The sequence below is a fragment of the Psammomys obesus genome, unplaced genomic scaffold, assembly GCF_907164565.1.
Source record: "Psammomys obesus unplaced genomic scaffold, mPsaObe1.curated_primary_1811, whole genome shotgun sequence".
NCBI lineage: Eukaryota > Metazoa > Chordata > Mammalia > Rodentia > Muridae > Psammomys > Psammomys obesus.
The window spans coordinates 9,680,692-9,699,445 of NW_026596079.1; the positions used below are offsets into that span (position 1 = coordinate 9,680,692).

General features: G+C 47.7%; 1 protein-coding gene across 1 annotated transcript in view; it reads left to right on the forward strand.

The window, feature by feature from the left end:
• Window positions 1-18,754, forward strand: part of Ndrg1 (N-myc downstream regulated 1) — a 44,533-nt gene that overhangs the window by 13,652 nt on the left and 12,127 nt on the right. The window contains exons 4-8 of the mRNA XM_055626559.1: window positions 9,728-9,833; window positions 11,792-11,912; window positions 14,628-14,690; window positions 15,389-15,449; window positions 16,700-16,786. Coding sequence (XP_055482534.1) covers window positions 9,728-9,833; window positions 11,792-11,912; window positions 14,628-14,690; window positions 15,389-15,449; window positions 16,700-16,786 — 438 coding nt within the window. The remainder of the gene's footprint in view (window positions 1-9,727; window positions 9,834-11,791; window positions 11,913-14,627; window positions 14,691-15,388; window positions 15,450-16,699; window positions 16,787-18,754) is intronic.

Genomic DNA, 18,754 nt, shown 5'->3' on the forward strand with positions numbered 1-18,754 from the left:
TGTCACACCAGGTGCAGGTTTGGCTCTGCTGGAGTAAACGCACATTTTTGGCTCGCTGTTTCCAGGTTCTGAGCCTGTGTGTTTGGTCTCCTTGCTTCCTGTGCAATGACTAGAGCTCCACACCGACCATCTCACTCTTTAGGACTCAGGAATGTGGGGGTACTGTGGTGGTCTGGGAGTCAATGGATGTCCCGAGGACTTTGGTTTATCTTTGGGTTCAGCCCTGCTCTGTCCTGCTGGAGACAGAGCAGGCAGAGCACACATTGTACGTCAGTGGTGGCTAAGACCGTGACACCTGATCTTGCTTCTAATAACTGGGTCCTCTTGTCTCTTGGGGGCTCACCTGTGCAGTCAGGGCTGAGCCCACAAGCCTCTCCCTGATTAGGGCCTGGTGACTTGCTTTCTTTGCTCTCTAGGCCTTCCTGCTCAATGCACAATTGGTATAATAATGATCTGTTCTCAGAGTTAAGGCTGAGTGTGGACCCAGAAAGTGGGGTGCGAATACCAGATGCCCCTTTCTGGTTATCGACCCAGTCTCTCCAGCCTCGGTTTCTTCCTTTGTTTAAGTGACTTTGTGTTTTAGAGAGGGTAATGTTGGTGCCATAAAACATCAGTGCTGGGAAACAGAACACCGCCCATCAAAAAACTCCATTGTGGGTTTCTTCCGATTTTCATCATGGTAAAATACATAAAATAGTTGACATATTTACCACTTTTAGGGTGTGCAGTTTATTGGCAATAAATGCATAGATTTTAACAGTTCATGTTCCCCCTCTCCCAGGCCCTTCCACCACCATTTTACCTTCGCTGAATGAGTCTGTTGTTTCCAAGGACCTTGTGTAAATGGGGCCACAAAGCAGCTGCATTTTAGTGAATGGCTAATTTCATATAGCATTATAATCTCCAATCGTGTTGTGGAAAAATGATGCTTCTTGTCTGTCATGAGATCCATGGCAAGCCAGGCATGTGCTCTGGGATTTCTCTGTCCACTTGTTGAGTCTTCAGGGACCTGTGCTATCATTTCATTGTCCCTGCTAATGGATGATGAGATCATGTCAACATTTGTAAGGTGGGCCCATGGGTCCAAGCCTTGCTGGAACTCTGCCCTGCAGACATTTCCTGTAGTTTCTGACCTGGGGACTCCTGTCCTTAAGACTTCACACTGACTATGGCTTACCTCTGCCGTACCTCTTTGGTCCGTCTGGCCAACCACATGCTTTGTACTACTCCATTGATCTTATTAGGTTTTTGGAGAGGGGAGGAAGTGTTATGAGGCCTAGAATGTCTGTGCCTTCTTGGCAACCACTCAGTATCTTCATCTACTTCCTATTACTCCCATCTCATGGGAGCTGGCTTAGAGAACCTAGCTGTCTAGCCATGCCCATCTGAAGGCAATCTGGGCTGCTACATGAGAACAGCCCCTACTTTGGCATTTTCAATGAACCTATCTGACTCTCCCTTTCCCCATGGTCTTAAAATTTTTACACATCTTTCCAATGTGTAGATATATATGCTCCAATGCTCAGAGCTAACCAGATAGAACTTTGCCACAAGGCAGAAGGATAACTCCAATATAGAGATAGTTTGACTGCCCGAGCAAGTGGTATGAGTTTTATCTCTCCTGCCTATGTCACCTTGGGATATCTCCTTGTTTCAGCTGGACACTGTTCCAGCTCATATCAATCCATGTCCCTTTGCTAAAGGGCCTCTGGATCCCTTAGTGTGCCAGCCAGTGGCTGCTAGTCTGGAATGCTTCAGGAAGGAAAGAAGATCAGTTTGTTCTGGTCCTGCTGGGGCAGCTGTCCTCAGAGGGTGCTAGCTCTGCCTGTAAGTTTGATGAATGGGGGTCGTGGGAGTATTTGGGATTTGAGCTTATTTCCTTTGACTAGGGTTCTGGAATTCAGGATGATCAAAACTGGCAGATGCCTTTGAGATGATCCAGCCCTGACTTTTGCTCCATTTGTCTAGGCCACTGGATGCCCATCTGTCCCAGGGCCTCCTGACTAGGTCACACACAGTGTCAGCTATCTTTGCAGAGAGATCTGTTTGAAGATGCCCATGGAGTACTATTGGTAAAGCCCTACGTTTAGGTTCAGTTGACCCCTGGAAGCATAGTAATCCAGGAAGTTGTAAAGTCGAAAGGGCTGACATCTGAGCACAGAGAGTCTTCTGGAAACTGCTCTGTACTCTCCCCAAATGTCCATATGTGAGTCTCATGCCAGCCTGATAAGGCCAATGCCCTTGCCCTCCTTGTTTTAACATCTAAGATACAGCTCTCAGGAAGTCACATGATGATGAGATGGGTATTGAAGCTGACTTAGCTCCTACATCCAGAGCCCTAGTCTCCTCTGAAGGTAGTTTTTGGAGGGGCTCAGGTCTACTCCTGACTTCTGGCTCCAGGCCGGTTGGCTTGCTTTTGCAGCAGTCTTCAGTGTTTAAGGCAGTGATTCTCAACTTATTCCTAATGCTTTGATCCTTTAGTACAGTTTCTCATGTTGTGGTGACCCCAATCATAAGATTATTTTGCTGCTACTTTATAACTATAATTTTGCTACTTTTATGAGTCATAATGTGAATGTCTAATGTGCAACACCAGAGGGGTTGTGGCCCACAGGTTGAGAACTACTGTTCTACCTCAGCCCTGTTTGTTTAAATTGCTTCCTCTGATTTGGTTTCCATGGGAATATGTTAGTGCACACAGAGCACTATGGAAAATGAGCAGATGTTCCCTTTAGGGCCTCCTGGAGGGTAGAGGGCCAGACAGTGTTGGCCTCCGTAACTCCCCAGCTCGGTTCCTGTCTCACTGGAGTAAGCTAAGCTGGAGGCTGTTTCTTTGCCCTTCTGTTGCAAGTCCATCTGCTCCTGGGAAATGCAAACAAGCAGGAATCTGGGACTAAGTTTTTTCTCTACACCTTTGTTCCTTTTTTTCATTCCTTCATTTCATTCATTCTAGAGGGGGCAGAGCTCTCACAGTTGGTTATGAGTTCTTACGCCCCCATTTCCTGTCCTTTCCTTTTCCTGGTCCCACTTTTCCAGTAAGCTTCTGAGCTTCAGAAACTCCATTGGCAGATGGCAGGGATGCACATCTGGGTGAATGTGGCATGCCAGCTGCCTGCTCTACGTGTTTCCTAGCAACATTCCCTGGAACAGTCAAGGAAAGCCATGTAGGCTGAGGCTTGGAGCTCATGTCTGTCCCAGGCCAGGATCTGTTAGGCTTAGCCAGGTAGACCTTTATCTAGCAACAGGAAGTGTCATGGACTGAAGTCCTTAGTTGCCTGCTTCTCTTCCCCAAGGCTTAGTTCCAATCTATGAAACAGATGAGGGGTGGGGATATTCCTACCACAAAGGGCATGGACAGCCTTCTATCCATGTACCTCAATCCTAGGCACAGATCACTCACTGTGCTTCTCTAGTGTATTGTGGGTAGTGATCGGTCACTCTTTTTTCTTTTCTCTGTCTGAGGAACATTCTTCCTCTGTGTGTCTTCTTTGGAGACTCCGGGTCTTCAGTGTGGCCCTGGATGTTTTTTTTTTTTTTTTTTTTGTGATGGAGCTGACAGAAAGCCACAACAACTGGCTGTGGCCGGTAGCTTCTCTTCTCTCTGTCTTGGTGGGATGGTGACACAAAGGGTGATGTTGCCTCGGGTCAGTGTAGTCTCATTTCACATTGTCTCCTGTGACCCCAGGCTTGCTGGCCTGGAGAAGGGGTGGTCTGTACCACTGGCTGCCCTAGAATCTGAGAGAGTGACATCCTCTAGTGTCTGCCTACGGCCTTCAGGGAAGGAAGGGTAAGATTATGGTAGGTGCGGCAGCTGCTCTCCAGAGCCCTAGATTATCCAGCCAGGGACTTAAGCCATTCTGTCTCCACAGTAATATCTCTCCAGCAGTTGCCATAACAACTAACATGGAGAGAGGTAGCAATATGGAAATTACTTCTGGGTCTTGGTTGTGGTAGCCCTTGGGGAGAGGGAGGCTTGCCTTTACCCCTGTTCTGGTTGGCTTTAACTGTCAATTTGACACTACAGAGAATTAATTATCTGGGGAGAGAATCTCATTGCGTGGAGCATACTGGCCTGTGATCATGTCTTTGGGGGATTGTCTTGGTTGTTATTTGATGTAGGAGAGCTCATGAAAAGTGGGTGGCACCATTCCCTAGGCAGGTTCCTGAACTGTGTAAGAAAGCCACGTGCAAACCGCCTTGCCAGAAGGCAAGCAGCATCGTCTGTGTTTCCCACCATACTTTGGCCGTGAGCTATGTTTCTTAGTTGGAGGTAACCTTGTGTGGAATAGCAAAAAGGCCTGCCTTCAAGTTCCTGCCTTGACTTTCCTCAATGACTGTAATATGGAATTGTAAGCTGAGATAAACCCCTCCTTCCCTAAGCTGCGTTCAGTCAGCTGTTTGTCACAGCAGAAATGAAACTAGAGCAGCCTCAGGAAAATGAAACTAGACCAGCACCAGACTCATGGTTAAGGGCAAGGATTCTCAGATATGGCTGATAACTTAACCAATGGCATGAAATGGGCATAAGACTAGGATTGATATGTCTCGTGTTACAGTTACCTAAGCAAGCACGTTTGCTATTTATAACTAGTAGGTTATGAATATCACTCAGCCTCAGACTCCTTCCATCTTCCTGTTCAATCATTCCAAGTGTGTACCTTCTGTCCTCATGTTGATAACGTGGTTGCTGAATCACCAAGCCTCCCATACACATTCCAGGTAGGAAACAGGTGAAAGGACAAGAGGGAAAGAAAAAAAAATCCTAGTGTTGATATGTTAGTTTTAAAAGTCTCCACGAAACCCCATAGATTCTGCTGGCATTTCTCTTGCTAGAGCAGTGTTTCCTGACCATCCTTGGGCACAGGGGAGAGAGGAAAAAGGCAAGATTTGCTAGACATTTTCTAGTTGGTGCACAGCTGGGGTTTATAGATCAGACACTCCCCATCTCAGGCCTCCAGAAGAGTCTGCTACAGTGTTCAATCTCTCAGGACAGGTCTGGTAGCCAGAAAGAAGTCCTCTGGAGGTGTCTTCAGTGACAGGTGCCATTCCCCACTTGCAGGAAGTGTAGACTGGGGGCGAGAGCACGTCTTCTTGCTGGCTCACTCTACGGGCCATTGAACTTTTAAATATCCTGTCTGGGCTACCCCCTGTCAGCCTCACAGCCAGGCCTTCTAGCATTTACAACAGAGAGAGCGTGTGTGTGTGTGTGTGGGGGGGGTATCATGAGCACGGTATGGTGGAAAGGACCTCTCTAGGCAGGTGGGGCTCTTGTCTAGATCTTTTCATGTCTGATGCACCTGCCCATGAAGGCACACGGCTGTGAGGACAGGTGCATGTCCTGTAGCAAGGACAGGTGCATACTTTAGCAGGATGACAGGAGCAGGTATTACCTTCAGTTCTGTATGCTAATGTAACCACACACCATTCAAGCCTCTGGGAAGAAGAACAGGGACCCAACTTGCTAGGTGGTCCCCAGGGAGTCAAAGGACACATTGCTTACTGGTTCCCTAAGTGTCTTCAAAATGGACCTTAAGAGACCAAGCTATGAACCTGAGCTGTCTAAATCCAAGATTAGTTCAAACGCTGTGCCACCATCCTAGTGGTGTGGCTTAGGCATGTGGCTTGTCCTCCCTCAACCTCGGTTTCCTCATCTGTGGAATATGATAGTTGTTAGGCAGTGGAGTTATATGGATTCCATTAGAACATGTGAAGATACTCCAGGCGGGGTGCAGCAGTCCTTCCCTCGACCTTTAAATGTCACCCTGGCCCTGAGAAAAAGAATTTGTAGGCTTCAGAGTGAGCGAGAGATGGGATCTGTCTCATGTCTTCCTGGCTTTATGGCCTCTGAGTTGGGTCTCTTGCTGTCTGCCTCTGACTTGCTGTAGCATTGAGTGTGAGGCTCTGGTGGGGAACAAGAAACAGGTTCCCCCAGCATCCCAGCAAGACCCCTGATGACTCCTTAGCCATTCCTGATGACTCTTAGCACAGGGAGTTGCCTGTTCTGATTGCACACAGTTCTGCTGTGCACAGGCAGGGTCCCTGTAGAACATGAAGACACACTAGGGTAGTATCTCTTTCTTAGGTGGAGCGGTGATCCCTTGGAGTTAAAACTATAATCTGTAAGACTTCTAAAGAGGTGAGCCAAATTCAGTTAGGCAGCTCCTCCCCAAAGTCTGTCTGAGTGGTGGTGGGTGCTGAGGGTGCCCTCTGCCTGCCTGTGTTCCCCTTCCTTTTTTCAGCACTGCTGATCAGGCTCCTGGGTTGGGGACATGTTCTCCCTTCTTAGAAGTGAGGCTCAGAAGGCTTATGGAGTGGGACAAAGATTTGAAGTGTAGTATCCACAGGGAAGCTGGCTTGGCCTATTTTTAGAAGGAGCCATGTGGGTCAGCCCCTAGACAATAAAGAATGTGTCCCCACAATGGACCATTGTTTCCATGGTGGCTTCAGGGCCAGCAGATGACCCATGTCCCACGGGGTTGGGTTGTTGCTCCTGTCCTATGGATTTTTCCAGTGCTTTCTCTGGGCAGGAAAGAAGTACTGAGCCTAAAGGAGAAGGGACAAGGGAGGCAGGGCTTCCTGTTCCAGGGGACTTATGTGGGGACAATATAGCATATGGCTCAGGAGACCCCTTTGCTGGGGGTTTAAGTAGCTAGGTGTCCCTGCCTGTGCTTGCCAGTGTCTACCTATGTCTGACTGTGTCTTCTGGTGTCTGCCTGTGCCTGCCTGAGCCTGTGCCAATGCCAGCCTGTGCTTGTATCATCACTCCCTCATGGACGCTGCCACAGGTTCAAATTCTTATTCCATAGAGTGAGGTGGGAAGAAGGCTCTGAGTTTGCTTGCTTCAGAAGTCTTCAGGGTTAGGATCCCCTGTATCTCATTGTCCTGGTGGGGACAGGGCCAGCTCTTGAGTTTATGGGCTTATGTGTGTTGGAGATAATATGTAGCCCAGACTGTCCTCAAACTCTCCATCCTCCTGCCTTATCCTCCTCAGTGCTGGGGTTGTAGATGTGCACGGCCTAAACCACGTAGGCTAATGTCTTGGTGAGATGCCACACTGGGGCCTGGGCATGTAGCTCAGTGGTGGAACACTTGCCTAGTAGGTACAAGGCTCTGGGTTCCCAGTATGTGCGGAGAGCAAAAAAGAAAGCATAGCACTCAGAGACCATACTTTAGAGGTGGGGCCCTGGAAGGAGGTTCTGTTTCATACTACTGAGTCTATATGTGTTTCTTTTCTAGTACACGTATGTACGATCCTGTTCACAGACATGTGTATGTTTACTAGGAAATTGATGTGTGCTGTTCTACTTAACACTAATTTTTACAGGTCCATGTGCAGTGTTGTAATTGTATATTTATGTGCATTGCTTTACAGTAAACTTATGAGCACTGTTATTCCAGTACATCTATGTGCGCCCTGTTAGTCATACAGCTGTGTTTACCGGTATACTCGTGCATCCATGTTCATTGCTGTGCTAGTTCCCACCTGCCGCTCTGCTACTACAAACATGTGTTATGCTGTTTGAGGACTAGTGTGCAAGTACACCCATATGCTCCGTTGCATGTATATGAATGTTTGTTCTGTAACAGTGCCCCTTTCGGGGAATCCCTGTCTCCATGGGCTTTGCAGCCTTGTTCTGGCCACCCCAAGTCTTGCAGGATGGAGGCTGCTCCTGTGACAGGTTAGGGTGACTTTTCCAGACCACAGTTCCTGAGTGCGCAGTCCTGCCTATCCCTTCTTCTCTCAAATGAGACTCTGTGTGTGCCACTCTTGTCTCTTCTCTGCCACCTCATGAGAATTATATGGGTCCTGGATTCTGGGAGGATGTTGGTGACACCTAGAATTTTCTGTGTCCTAGTTTAATATTACATCTGTTGCATGCTGATCCACAGTGGCCTTCTGAGGTGCAGGGAGGCTCTGCTATTTCCGACCTCTGTGAGTGTATGAAGTAAGAGATGCGGGAAGCACAGCTGGTGGGCTGGGGCGCTTGCCTCCCTGTCACCTGCCTGACTCTGACCACCAGTTATGGCTGGAGGTGTCACACAGCCCTTCAGGGCTTTTGCAAGAGTTGATGGATCTGGAGAGAAGATCTGGGCCATCTACAAGGAAGGCCCCAGTGTCCCCAACCAACCCAGGGAGGGCAGCCAAACACCAGAGGAGGAAGCTGTTGCTCTCAGATGAGAAAGCCACTCCTGTAATAGGTGTGTCTTGGCTCCTCAGTAGCCTAGACTGACAGCAAGGAGGAGAGACAGCATGGGCCAAAGGCAGGGACACAGGGGGTCACAACCATCTACAAGGGAGGTTCATATGATAATGGCAAGAAAAATCATCCTTCAGGGAGCTGAGGGCTTGGAACTGAGGTGGGGCCTGTCTTTTTGAGGGTAGAAAAAAGATGGATATGTTCTTCCTTCTCATGAGGATGCAGGAGGGGGACTGTGGATTACTAAGAACTTTACAGTGGAGCAGGAGAGAGAAGGAATTTAGGGGGACCCTTGCATGTTCTCTGGTCAATCCAGAATGGGAAGTTGTTGACCCATTACCCTGACAGTCCAAGGAGGTGGATGCGATGCTGAGACTTCTACATCCTGTCTGCTTTTATCATCCCTGGGATGATAGATTAGTTCAGGGAAACGAATACTTGCCTAATGATAATACAATGGCTGCTAGTTAGACTTTGCTAGGTCAAGCCCAGTCTACTTCTGCAGTGAGTGAGGTTAGCTTTGGTTGGTGTCACCTAATATTGCATGGCATTTGAGAGGTGCAATGTGGGAATTGACCTAAGTCTGTGAAACAGGGTGGGTAAGCATCAATAGATACTGGAGCCAAGGAACTGGTGTTTGTGTGTGTGTGTGTGTGTGTGTGTGTGTGTGTGTGTGTTTGTGTGTGTGTGTGTCTTGGCCGCTGTTTTGTTACTGTGAAGAGACACCACGACCAAGGCAACTTCTATAAAAAACAAAAACAAAAACAAAAACCAAAACATTAATTGGGGCTGGCTGACAGTTTCAGAGGCTTAGTCCATTATCATCATGGCAGCACACTTGTTGCTGGAGCAGGTGCTGAGAATTGTATCCTGATCCATAGCCTGAAGTGGGGGTTGGGGGAAGGAGAAAGAAGGAGAAAACCGGGCCAGGTGTGGGCTTTTGAAAATCTCAAAGCCTACTCTAGAGACACACTCTTCCAGCAAGGGCACACCTCCTAATTCTAATCCTATCAAAGAGTTCCCTTTCCTGCTGACTAAGAATTCAAACATGAACCTGGGGGGGCCATACTTACCAAGCCACCACATCATATGCTCCCACAGAAAACTGAGGTTGTACTTTCAAATGGGGAGTGACTTCTAGGAAGCCTCAAATAAGCAGATATTTATTACCCCTGGGATAGGTGAGCCACAGGAGCAAGAGATCAGGGAAGCTTATGCCAAATGCAGAAACAGAGTACTTTGCGGGGAGTTTGACGGGGGCCACCTCTCCCTGGAGTGTAGTGTATAACCTGCTAGCGTCCTGTCTGCTGCCTCCTGACTCAGCTTTGCTCCCCCTTCCCTCCCCCTTTCCTCCTCTTCCTTTTCTGGTCTCAGACACCTGCTGTTTCCAATGCAGAGCTCTGGGGTTCAAAGGAGGCATGTATCCTCAGAACACAGTTGGGAACATGACAGGTGTCCTTGGTCAGTGAATCAGCCACCTGCCGCTATGAATCCCATGTGATGGGCCTCTGTCTGTGGTCTTTCCTCAGGAGCAGGACATCGAGACCCTACATGGCTCCCTGCATGTCACACTATGCGGGACCCCCAAGGGCAATCGTCCCGTCATCCTCACATATCACGACATTGGCATGAACCGTGAGTTTGGATCGCTGGGTTACTCGGGGCAGGCTAGTGGAAGTCAGCAGCTCTCTCTGCTTTAGGGGCTTCTTGGAGCTCTTCCAGAAGGAACTCATGCCTTAGCCTGGAAAAGCCTGGAAACACACTGTGATATTAGCACTGGATGCTCTGGGGACAGGAAAAAGTGCCTCTGCTGCCCAACAACCTGCTACAGTGACTTAAAAATTAATATATGCAATGACCTTTGACTTTGATATTACCACAGAGATGTACAGGCAGCAGCACAAACAGTTTTAGGATACTGTAGTCACTCTTAAAAGAAGTCTTGTTCCCTTTCTCCATGGCCCTGCTCTCTCACACTCCCCAGCTTTGCTGAGGATACCTTGTCTCCTTCTATTTGTCACTAGAATCTGATACAAGCACATTTCTCTTGTGTGTGGTCCCTCATGATTGGCTCATGACTAGCTTTGTCCATGTTTTCAAGATTTATATGTGTTGCAACTTTTGTCAGTATTTCACTTTTTTTGTTGGTGAATAAGATCCTACTGAATGGAAACCACACTAGGCCTCCCATTATTTCTTCTCCAGAAGACAGCATGGTCAGACCTGTCACAGCAGTACCCCACTCCCAGTAGGAATTTCTGTCTTAGTCACTGTTCTATTGCTGTGAAGAGACAGCATGACCAGGCAACTTTTACAAAAGAAAGCATTTAGTTGAGGGTATGCTTAAAGTTTTGGAGCTTTAATCCATGGTCATGGCAGAGAGCATAGAAACAGGCAGGTGCTGGAGACAGTGACACAGTTCTTCTGACAAGGCCACACCTAATCCTTCTGATCTTTCAAACAGTATCATTCCCTGATGACTAAGTTTTCAAATATATGAGCCTATGGGTGCCATTCTTACTCAAGCCACCACACTGGAAGATGGATGTTTGGGTTCTTTGTATTTAACTGTGCAATTACCACACTTATACATAGCGATGTAGTGAATGTTTACACATTTGATGAGTAAGATGACAGGAAGTAAGCCAAGCTTGATGGCTTATGCTTGTCCTCCCAATACTTGGGAAGCCAAGGCCAGGGGAATCCCTGGGAGTTAGAGACCAATCTAGACTACATAGTAAGTTACATGTCATCCTGAGCTAGAGAAAACAAAACAAGCCAGCTGTGGTGGTAGCGGTGCACTCCTCTTTAATCCCAGCACTTGTGGGTAGAGTCAGGAAGATCAGGAGTTCAAGGACAGCCTTACCTACATAACTGGGCTGCCTTTGCCTCAGCCCCTTAACAAGTGGGAGACTCATCCATCCCAGGAGACACAAGTGAATGCTTTAACCAATGTGACTCTTGTTAGAAATTATGTGTGCCTTGAAAGGTGAACCAGATCCTACAGCCTGGGAGACCCAGAGAAGTTCATGAGTGGATACATATTATACTGTCCTCATGGCGACCTTGCCTGAGAGGAGTCACAGTCAGACTACAGTATCCTAAAGCTGTTTGTACTGCTGCCTGTACATCTCTGTGGTGATATCAAAGTCAAAGGTCATTGCATATATTAATTTTTAAGTCACTGTAGTAGGTTGTTGGGCAGCGGAGGCACTTTCTTCCTGTCCCTAGAGCATCCAGCATCCTCAATTCACACTGGTTGCGAATTGAGCACTCAAGGGGCTTAGAGACCAGTTCTGCACTGTACCAGACCTTAGCTCTATGACTTCTTCCTGCCTCTGTCACCAGAGGGAGGTCTGGGGGGAGGGTAGACTTGTATTATTTCTTTTTGAGATAGGGTCTCACTCAATATGTATATAACGGGTTTAGAACTCTGTGTGTAGATAAGGCTGGCCTCGAACTCAGAGATGCACACTGTCTCGGGAGTTCCTCTGCTGCTGCTAGATGAAGGAATAAATGAATGTACTTTGCTGCCAGCCCTCACCATTTTCTCTTCTAACTTCTTCTTATCTACCCCTTGGTGTGTCCGACAGACAAGACCTGCTACAACCCACTCTTCAACTCCGAGGACATGCAGGAGATCACACAACATTTTGCTGTGTGCCATGTGGATGCCCCTGGCCAACAGGATGGTGCCCCTTCCTTCCCAGTGGGGTAAGAGCAGGGTCCTTTACCCCAGTTGCAGGTGGGGTGCAGGTAGAGTGAAAAATGCCAATCTGGGTAAAAAACAAACAAACAAACAAAAAACTATCCTAGATTTGCTATTTCTAAGCTGGCCACAATGATTCATACATACCTGGAATCCCAGCACCTGGGAAGCTGAGGCAGGAAGATCACTAGTTGGAGGTCAACTTGGGTTCAAAGCAAAATGACCTCCAAAAAAAATTTTTTTTTTAAGAAAAGAGAGAAAACCTAAGACAATATATTTTGTCTCATATATATTTTTTTATGGCTACATGTATTTATAACAGCATTTACACTTTAACATGTTTCTTTTTCCATTTGTGTGTGTGCTCGTGCACTTACACATACATGAATGCATGCATTTATGTGTTTATACAAGTTTTAGGGATGTGGGTACATTGTACATTGTGCATAGAGAACTAAGGTTGATGTGGGGAATCAGCCTCATCACTCTTCTACTGTCTTCAGTGAAGCAGGGTGTCTCAATCAACCCCAGAGCTCACTGATATGAGCTCACTGGCTCTCTTTTCTTTAGGGAAACCCTGTCTCCACCTTGTATGGCTGGAATTACAGTCTACCACATAGCATTTACATCGGTTCTGAGAATGGACCTGGTGATCCTGATGTGTGTGTAGCAAGAGCTTTAACCACTGAGCCATCTCCCTAGCCCTATTTAACTATCTTTAGAAGTACATTGTAACATTGTTTGTGTGCCATCTTTCTGTAAGACCTTTTTCTCACTCAAGCTGATAGCTACTGTGTCTAGTAAATGCAAAGTCCACATCCCAGCTAGGCTACTTTGAGACAGCTGTGCCTTACCAGTGCAGGGCAAGGCTGGGAATATAGCCTTACCAAGACGAACTAGCCAGAAGAAGAAACCTAGAAAGTGAAAAAGAAAAAGGCAGGGAGGGAGAGACAAGACTGCCGTAGTGCTTCCTCAATAACAAATGTCATTTTCACTTACTCCTCACCAGCCAGGAGTCTGAGGCTGGGGTTATTGGCTTATTCTTGGTGAAGATGTCAGGTCATGGAGGGGCCTTTGGAGCTCATGAAAGACCACACAGTCAGGGTAGAAAGTTGAACTCCAACTCTGGTTTGCCTGCAGTAGGCCTCTGTCTCTGGGGAAGCACGGTTCCTTGACCAGGGTACTCACACTGCTGTGTGCCTCACATAGTCTTTTGGTTTCCCAAGTGAAGCTGTGAGGACTGGGACTTCTGACTCTTAAAACATCTCATGCAGGAGGCCCCCGTCAAGGGCTCCTCCAACACCTGATGCTGGATGGAACGTGCAGGAACAACTCTGAGTTTACAGGCTTCCCGTGATGTCCCTGTGAGCATTTACAGACAGATATGCTCTTTTATTACTGATCTCCATTCTTAATTATTAACTTTCGTCAGAGAGAAGGGAAGGATCACCTGGTCTCTCAGGGACAGGCCCAGTTATAAAGAGCTTGTTCAACAATGGAGAACAGTTAACTGTAAGCCAGCTGACAAAACCAGGGCTTTCTCCACTAAGGCAGCTTTGATAATTGAGAGTTGGGAGGAGGTCATGCAGAGGCTCTTACTGCCCAGGTGAAGTCTCACAATGTTCCTAGATCTGCCTCCCCCAGAGAAATACATGAACTGTATCTGTAGATTAAGATGTGGGGGTGTGTACCCCCAAGTTTACCAGGTAACTTCAGTGTGCCTAAGGTAGAAATGCTGTTGGAGCAGGATGTGGCTTCTTCCTCTGGAATCAGGACTATGTATTTTGGGGGCTATTAAAGGAGGATTGGGGATCAATGGCTGTTTCTTCTTTTGAGTCTGCTTCCTGCTTTGGAATCTGCCATTCTTTTCTTACATACCTAGCCCCAGGAAGCTGACAGGAAACAGAAGCTCTCATGGTTAGGTGGCCTTTCCATTATTGTACTGGTTCCAAGCTGAGGTGTGACCACTCCCAAAAAAGTCCCATGCCTTTGCCCCTTCTTTCTCCTAAAGCTGTCTCCAGTTAAGTAAAGCCACACCATTCAGGCTCCTTGTGGCTCTTTCAGGGTCCTCCACAACTGTTCTCTGTCTAGAATCCATTTTCCCACTGGGCCCTGGCACTGTCTCAGCATCACTTCCTCTAGGAAGCCCTATCTGGCCAATTGAGCAGAATGGATCCCCTTGTGTCTGTGTCCTCCCAGCCCACTGCTGTCCCGTCCCAGCTCATATCACCCATTCCACTCTTCTGTTGACTCACATGAATCTCTGTATTGCCTGTATCTGCTAGGCTTCCATGGGCTCACAGACAACCTGAACCATGTGCCCATCCGGAACTACTACAAGGGTTCAGGTCCTTCACACTTCCTGAGGCCACCGTTGTGAAATGCCATGTGATCTGTGTCATATCTGTTTCTGGTATCTTATCCCTAAAGCTCATTAGAGATAGGACGTATCTTCTGTCCAGCCATCTTCTGAGTCTAGATAGCCAAGTAGCTACTGAGTAGCTAATAAGACTCATGTAGGACCAGGGCAGAGGAATCTACAGGGTAAAGGTGGGGTGTGCCCACACAGTGAATGCTAAGGGCTGGGATGCATTGTGTGGCTGGGATGTGCTGTGTGTGGAAGGGCCAGCTGGTACCTGGGCTTTCAGAATATCCTTGTAGGGATTATTTATTTCTCCCAGGGTTTAAGTTCACAAGATCTCCTTCCACGTCTCCCACAGGTACATGTACCCCTCAATGGATCAGCTGGCTGAAATGCTTCCTGGAGTCCTTCATCAGTTTGGGTAAGAACAAGGGACCCTCTCTTCCAAGATTATCAAAGAGGGGCAGCTGCTGGCCCTTTTCTCTTCCTTGTCGTGACTACTAAAGTGCAGGTTGAAGTGCAGGTTGAAGAGTCAGAAAGGAGCTTGCTGCAACTTGTACCCACAGCTTGGCATCCCATTCTGTGTGCTGAGACTGTGGTCTTGCTTCTTGAGCAGCCCCAATGTCCACTCTTTTCTTGCCTCCTGGTTCCATGGAACATTATGAAATAGTGTTCCCTGGGAACTTGGCTTCTCTCTCCAGACTCTCATTCTGCCCTTGCAAGCTCCCTTTTCTCTCTCGCTGCAGCCTCTTCTGGGATAAACCCCATGGTTCTGGCCCAATTTGTTCTCATTCCAAGTTTCAGAATCCAGAATAAAGCTGGGGAGTCGGGTGAGGCAACTTCTTGAATGGGCTTTCCTGTAAATGTTAGGTATCTCAGGACCTTGGCTGGATGCAGCCAGAGGAAGCAAGAGGGATGAGGCTCCCAAGGTCACAGCTCTGGACGTGGAGGCAACCTCAGCGCAGCCTGACTCTCATGGCATGGGCAAGCTTGTCAGCATCCTCAGAAATGATGTCTAAAGGGTGTAGCTCTTAGGAGAAAGTGAGGGAAATTTATAGGAGTGGGTAGGTACTCCATCATACCTCCCTTTGGAGATCTGAATGCTCATTTGGTTTCCAGGCTCAAGAGTGTCATTGGCATGGGGACAGGAGCTGGTGCCTACATCCTGACCCGCTTCGCAGTAAGTTCCTTTGTGATTTGTAAAATAACTTAAAAAATCACTTAGGGGCTGGGTAGCTGAATGGGAAAGAGTGTTGCTTTGCAAGCATATAGAGGATCAGAGTTCAAATCCCCAGAACCTATGTGGAAAACAGACATGTTGCAGGTGCCTATAACCCATGATGGTGGGGTGGAAACAGGTACATCTGGAGAGGTGTCTGGGCAGCCAGCCTAGCCTAAAAGGTGAACCTCCTATTTGATGAGAGACCCAGTCTCAAGGGAGCACAGTGGAGAGCAACAGAGATGGATAGCATGCTTTGCCCTGACTTCTGCATTGATGTCCTGGGCATGTTTCTGTATACTCATGTATCTCTCCCTATCTCTCTATCACACATACATATTAAATAAACAAACAAAATTGAAAAGCACCAAAAAAAAACCCTAAAAAAAATGAGCTGTACTTCTCTTTCCCAAGTGAAAGCTGCTGTGCCCCATGGGTACCTGTACATGTACCTTGAGCATTCATATTAACAGCTTTGGTCTTATTGGTGCAGAAATGGCACACTATGTGGAGCTTTTAGTGCCTGGACTTGTTCTCTGAGCAGAAAATTCAAATGGCTTCTCACTCATAGGGTCCTCTGTTCCTGAACTGTTTTATCTCTGGGTTTTGTGACCCAGGTCCTTTGGGAACCCAATTGAGTCTAAATCAGAATCAGACTCATGCTAGTGTGGCAGTGCCCACTGCTAGCACTGTGGGCATCCTTCTTGTCTTTGCCAGTTACCGTAAAGTGGCTCATGTCCTTCAACCCAAGGCATTTGGATGCTCAGTAAGTGCAGCAGCTTGATGGTGCTTAGGCATGCCATCAAAATGCAGATCAGCTTGGGCATCAATTTCAGCTAGATGCTGGGATTGTCTTGGAGTCCTAAATACATAGGCATCCTAGGTCACAGAATCATCGGGGCATTTCTGGGCCCTTCTCACTTAAGTGTGGCTTGGATGCTGCTCACTGGGCATCCAGAGAAGCTGAGGCTCTATGAGGTGAGGGGACATGATGGGAAGGTTCTCAAAGTCCAAGTGCATTCTTTCTTTTTCTGTGGCTTTCCCTTGCTCCCTTGAGGACCTAATTGAGTTTTGAATGAGCAAGAACCTCAGTTCCGCATTGACTATGCAGAGAGCCCTTAAAGCTTCCTCCAAGGTCTGACTGTCATTGGCTTAAAGCCCTCAGTAGTTCTATCTCTTGACTATATCTCACATTATGTCCGTGATTACAGCTCAACAACCCTGAGATGGTGGAGGGCCTCGTGCTCATGAATGTGAACCCGTGTGCTGAAGGCTGGATGGACTGGGCTGCCTCCAAGGTAAGGCCGGGTAGGCCAGGCAGGTGGGGTCCCAGCCTCTATTCAGGGGAGCACCTTCTTGGCCCTACCCTTCTACTTTTCCTACTGTCCAAGAGAGCAACCTTCCTCGGCCCTATTTAAGCTAGCAGCCATTTGCTGCTCAAAAGGTCTCAGTGGCTCGGCCCTAACTGATGTCCCAAAAGACCCTGTTGATCCTGTTGATTTTTATTTTTAAGTGATGATTGCTTTTCTTTTCTTTTCTTTTCTTTTCTTTTCTTTTCTTTCCTTTTCTTTTCTTTTCTTTCCTTTTCTTGTCTTTCTTTCTCTTTCTTTCTTTCTTTCTTTCTTTCTTTCTTTCTTTCTTTCTTTCTTTCTTTCTTTCTTTCTTTCTTTCTTTCTTTCTTTCTTTCTTTCTTTTTCTGTAAAGTTCTCAGCATCCACCAAGAATAGGGAAAAACTGCCTATCAGGATGGGACAAAGCTAGGATGACTGGTCTCTCATTGGGATAGTGGTTTTGTTAGTTTGGGCAGCTGCTGGGGAAGAGGGCATGGGCCGCACCCACCACTTCCTGTCGGCTAGGTGCTGTGTTTCTTCCTGAAGCATTGATGGAGTTCAGGAGTCCCGTCCCTGCCTGTGGGGTAGCCGAGAGCAAAGGATCCTTCCTGGTTTTTATTTTATTTTCCAGCTGAGAAAGGGACATTCCACTGGGGCTCACTTGGCCGCTGGTCCACTGTTCTGAGCCAAACAAGGAGGGCTGGGGCGATGGCCTCCAGCTGAGATAGGCTGTGGTTTTAATGAATTCCCCATGTGCGGGCCCTCTGGCCTTGAAGGACAGTCTGCATATTTAGGGCCTTCGGTGCACCAGGCATGACTGTCAGAGCCTGTGATGCCTGGCTGAGTTACGGGATCCTTACTAGAAGCCTTATTATGATCTGACCCGGTTCTTAACACCTTCAGTTACAGACAAGAGAGCTGAGCTCAAGAGCCTTCAGCCAGCCCAGTGCCCCACAGCTGCAGGTGGCCATCAGGCCAGTCCAGACAGGACCCAAGGTCAAATGCTCTCCTCCCTTACTCAAACTGGGCTACCTGTGCTATCTGCCTGCATCTATAGTGTATCTATGGAACACCTACAGTATACATGTAGCATCTATACAGCTCCTGTTGTATACCTAGTGGCCTAGATTTTATGTCATGATCTGAACATTCATGGAGTACCAGCTGCATACTACTATGCTTTCTGATCATGCTGTATATAGTCTCTTTGGAGGTGGTGTGGGGAGTCATTAGTGAATTCAGACACTTCAAGGAATTCATAGACCAGAAACTAGCTAGAGGGGAGGAGATAGGGGGTTGGTGTAGGAGGAATAGGCAGGGCTGAGTAGCCCCAGAGCTGTTGATACGGAGATCACCATGTGTTGGGGTGATGGGGCCTTAGTACTGAGGATTTGGGGAGCCTTGGGAGCAAGGAAAGTTTGGCCTAGCTCGGTCATAATTCCACCTCACTTACTATATGTCTCCTTCACGTTGGCTCTGATAGTAAGGAACTGGATGGAAAGCCAGGCCTGGTCTGTCTGCTCTGGGCTGTAGGTCCAGGAGGGGACTGGAGACAGGAGCTGAACTACCACATGAACAGATCTGTGATGTTCAAGATGTCTAAGATAACCAACTTCTGCTGAGGAAAAGCTTATTCAGGCTCATCAGTTGGGAGGATTTGGTCATCCATGATCTTGGCCCTATGGCAAGACAATATATCATGGCAGTAGGCCAGCCACAGGTTGGGGGAAAAATAAAAGACACTACCCCAATGTCCTGAAGGCCTCCTGTGGGCCTCAACCTCTTAAAGATTCCCCGCTACCTCCCAGTAGTGCCAAGTTAGGCAGCAAGCCAGCGTGACACACCCCAGAGTCAAGCTCTAACTGTGTTGTCATGGAGACCTGGATAAGGCCTTGGAGCCAGGTGGTGTCACTCTGCCTCCAGGACCCTAGCCTG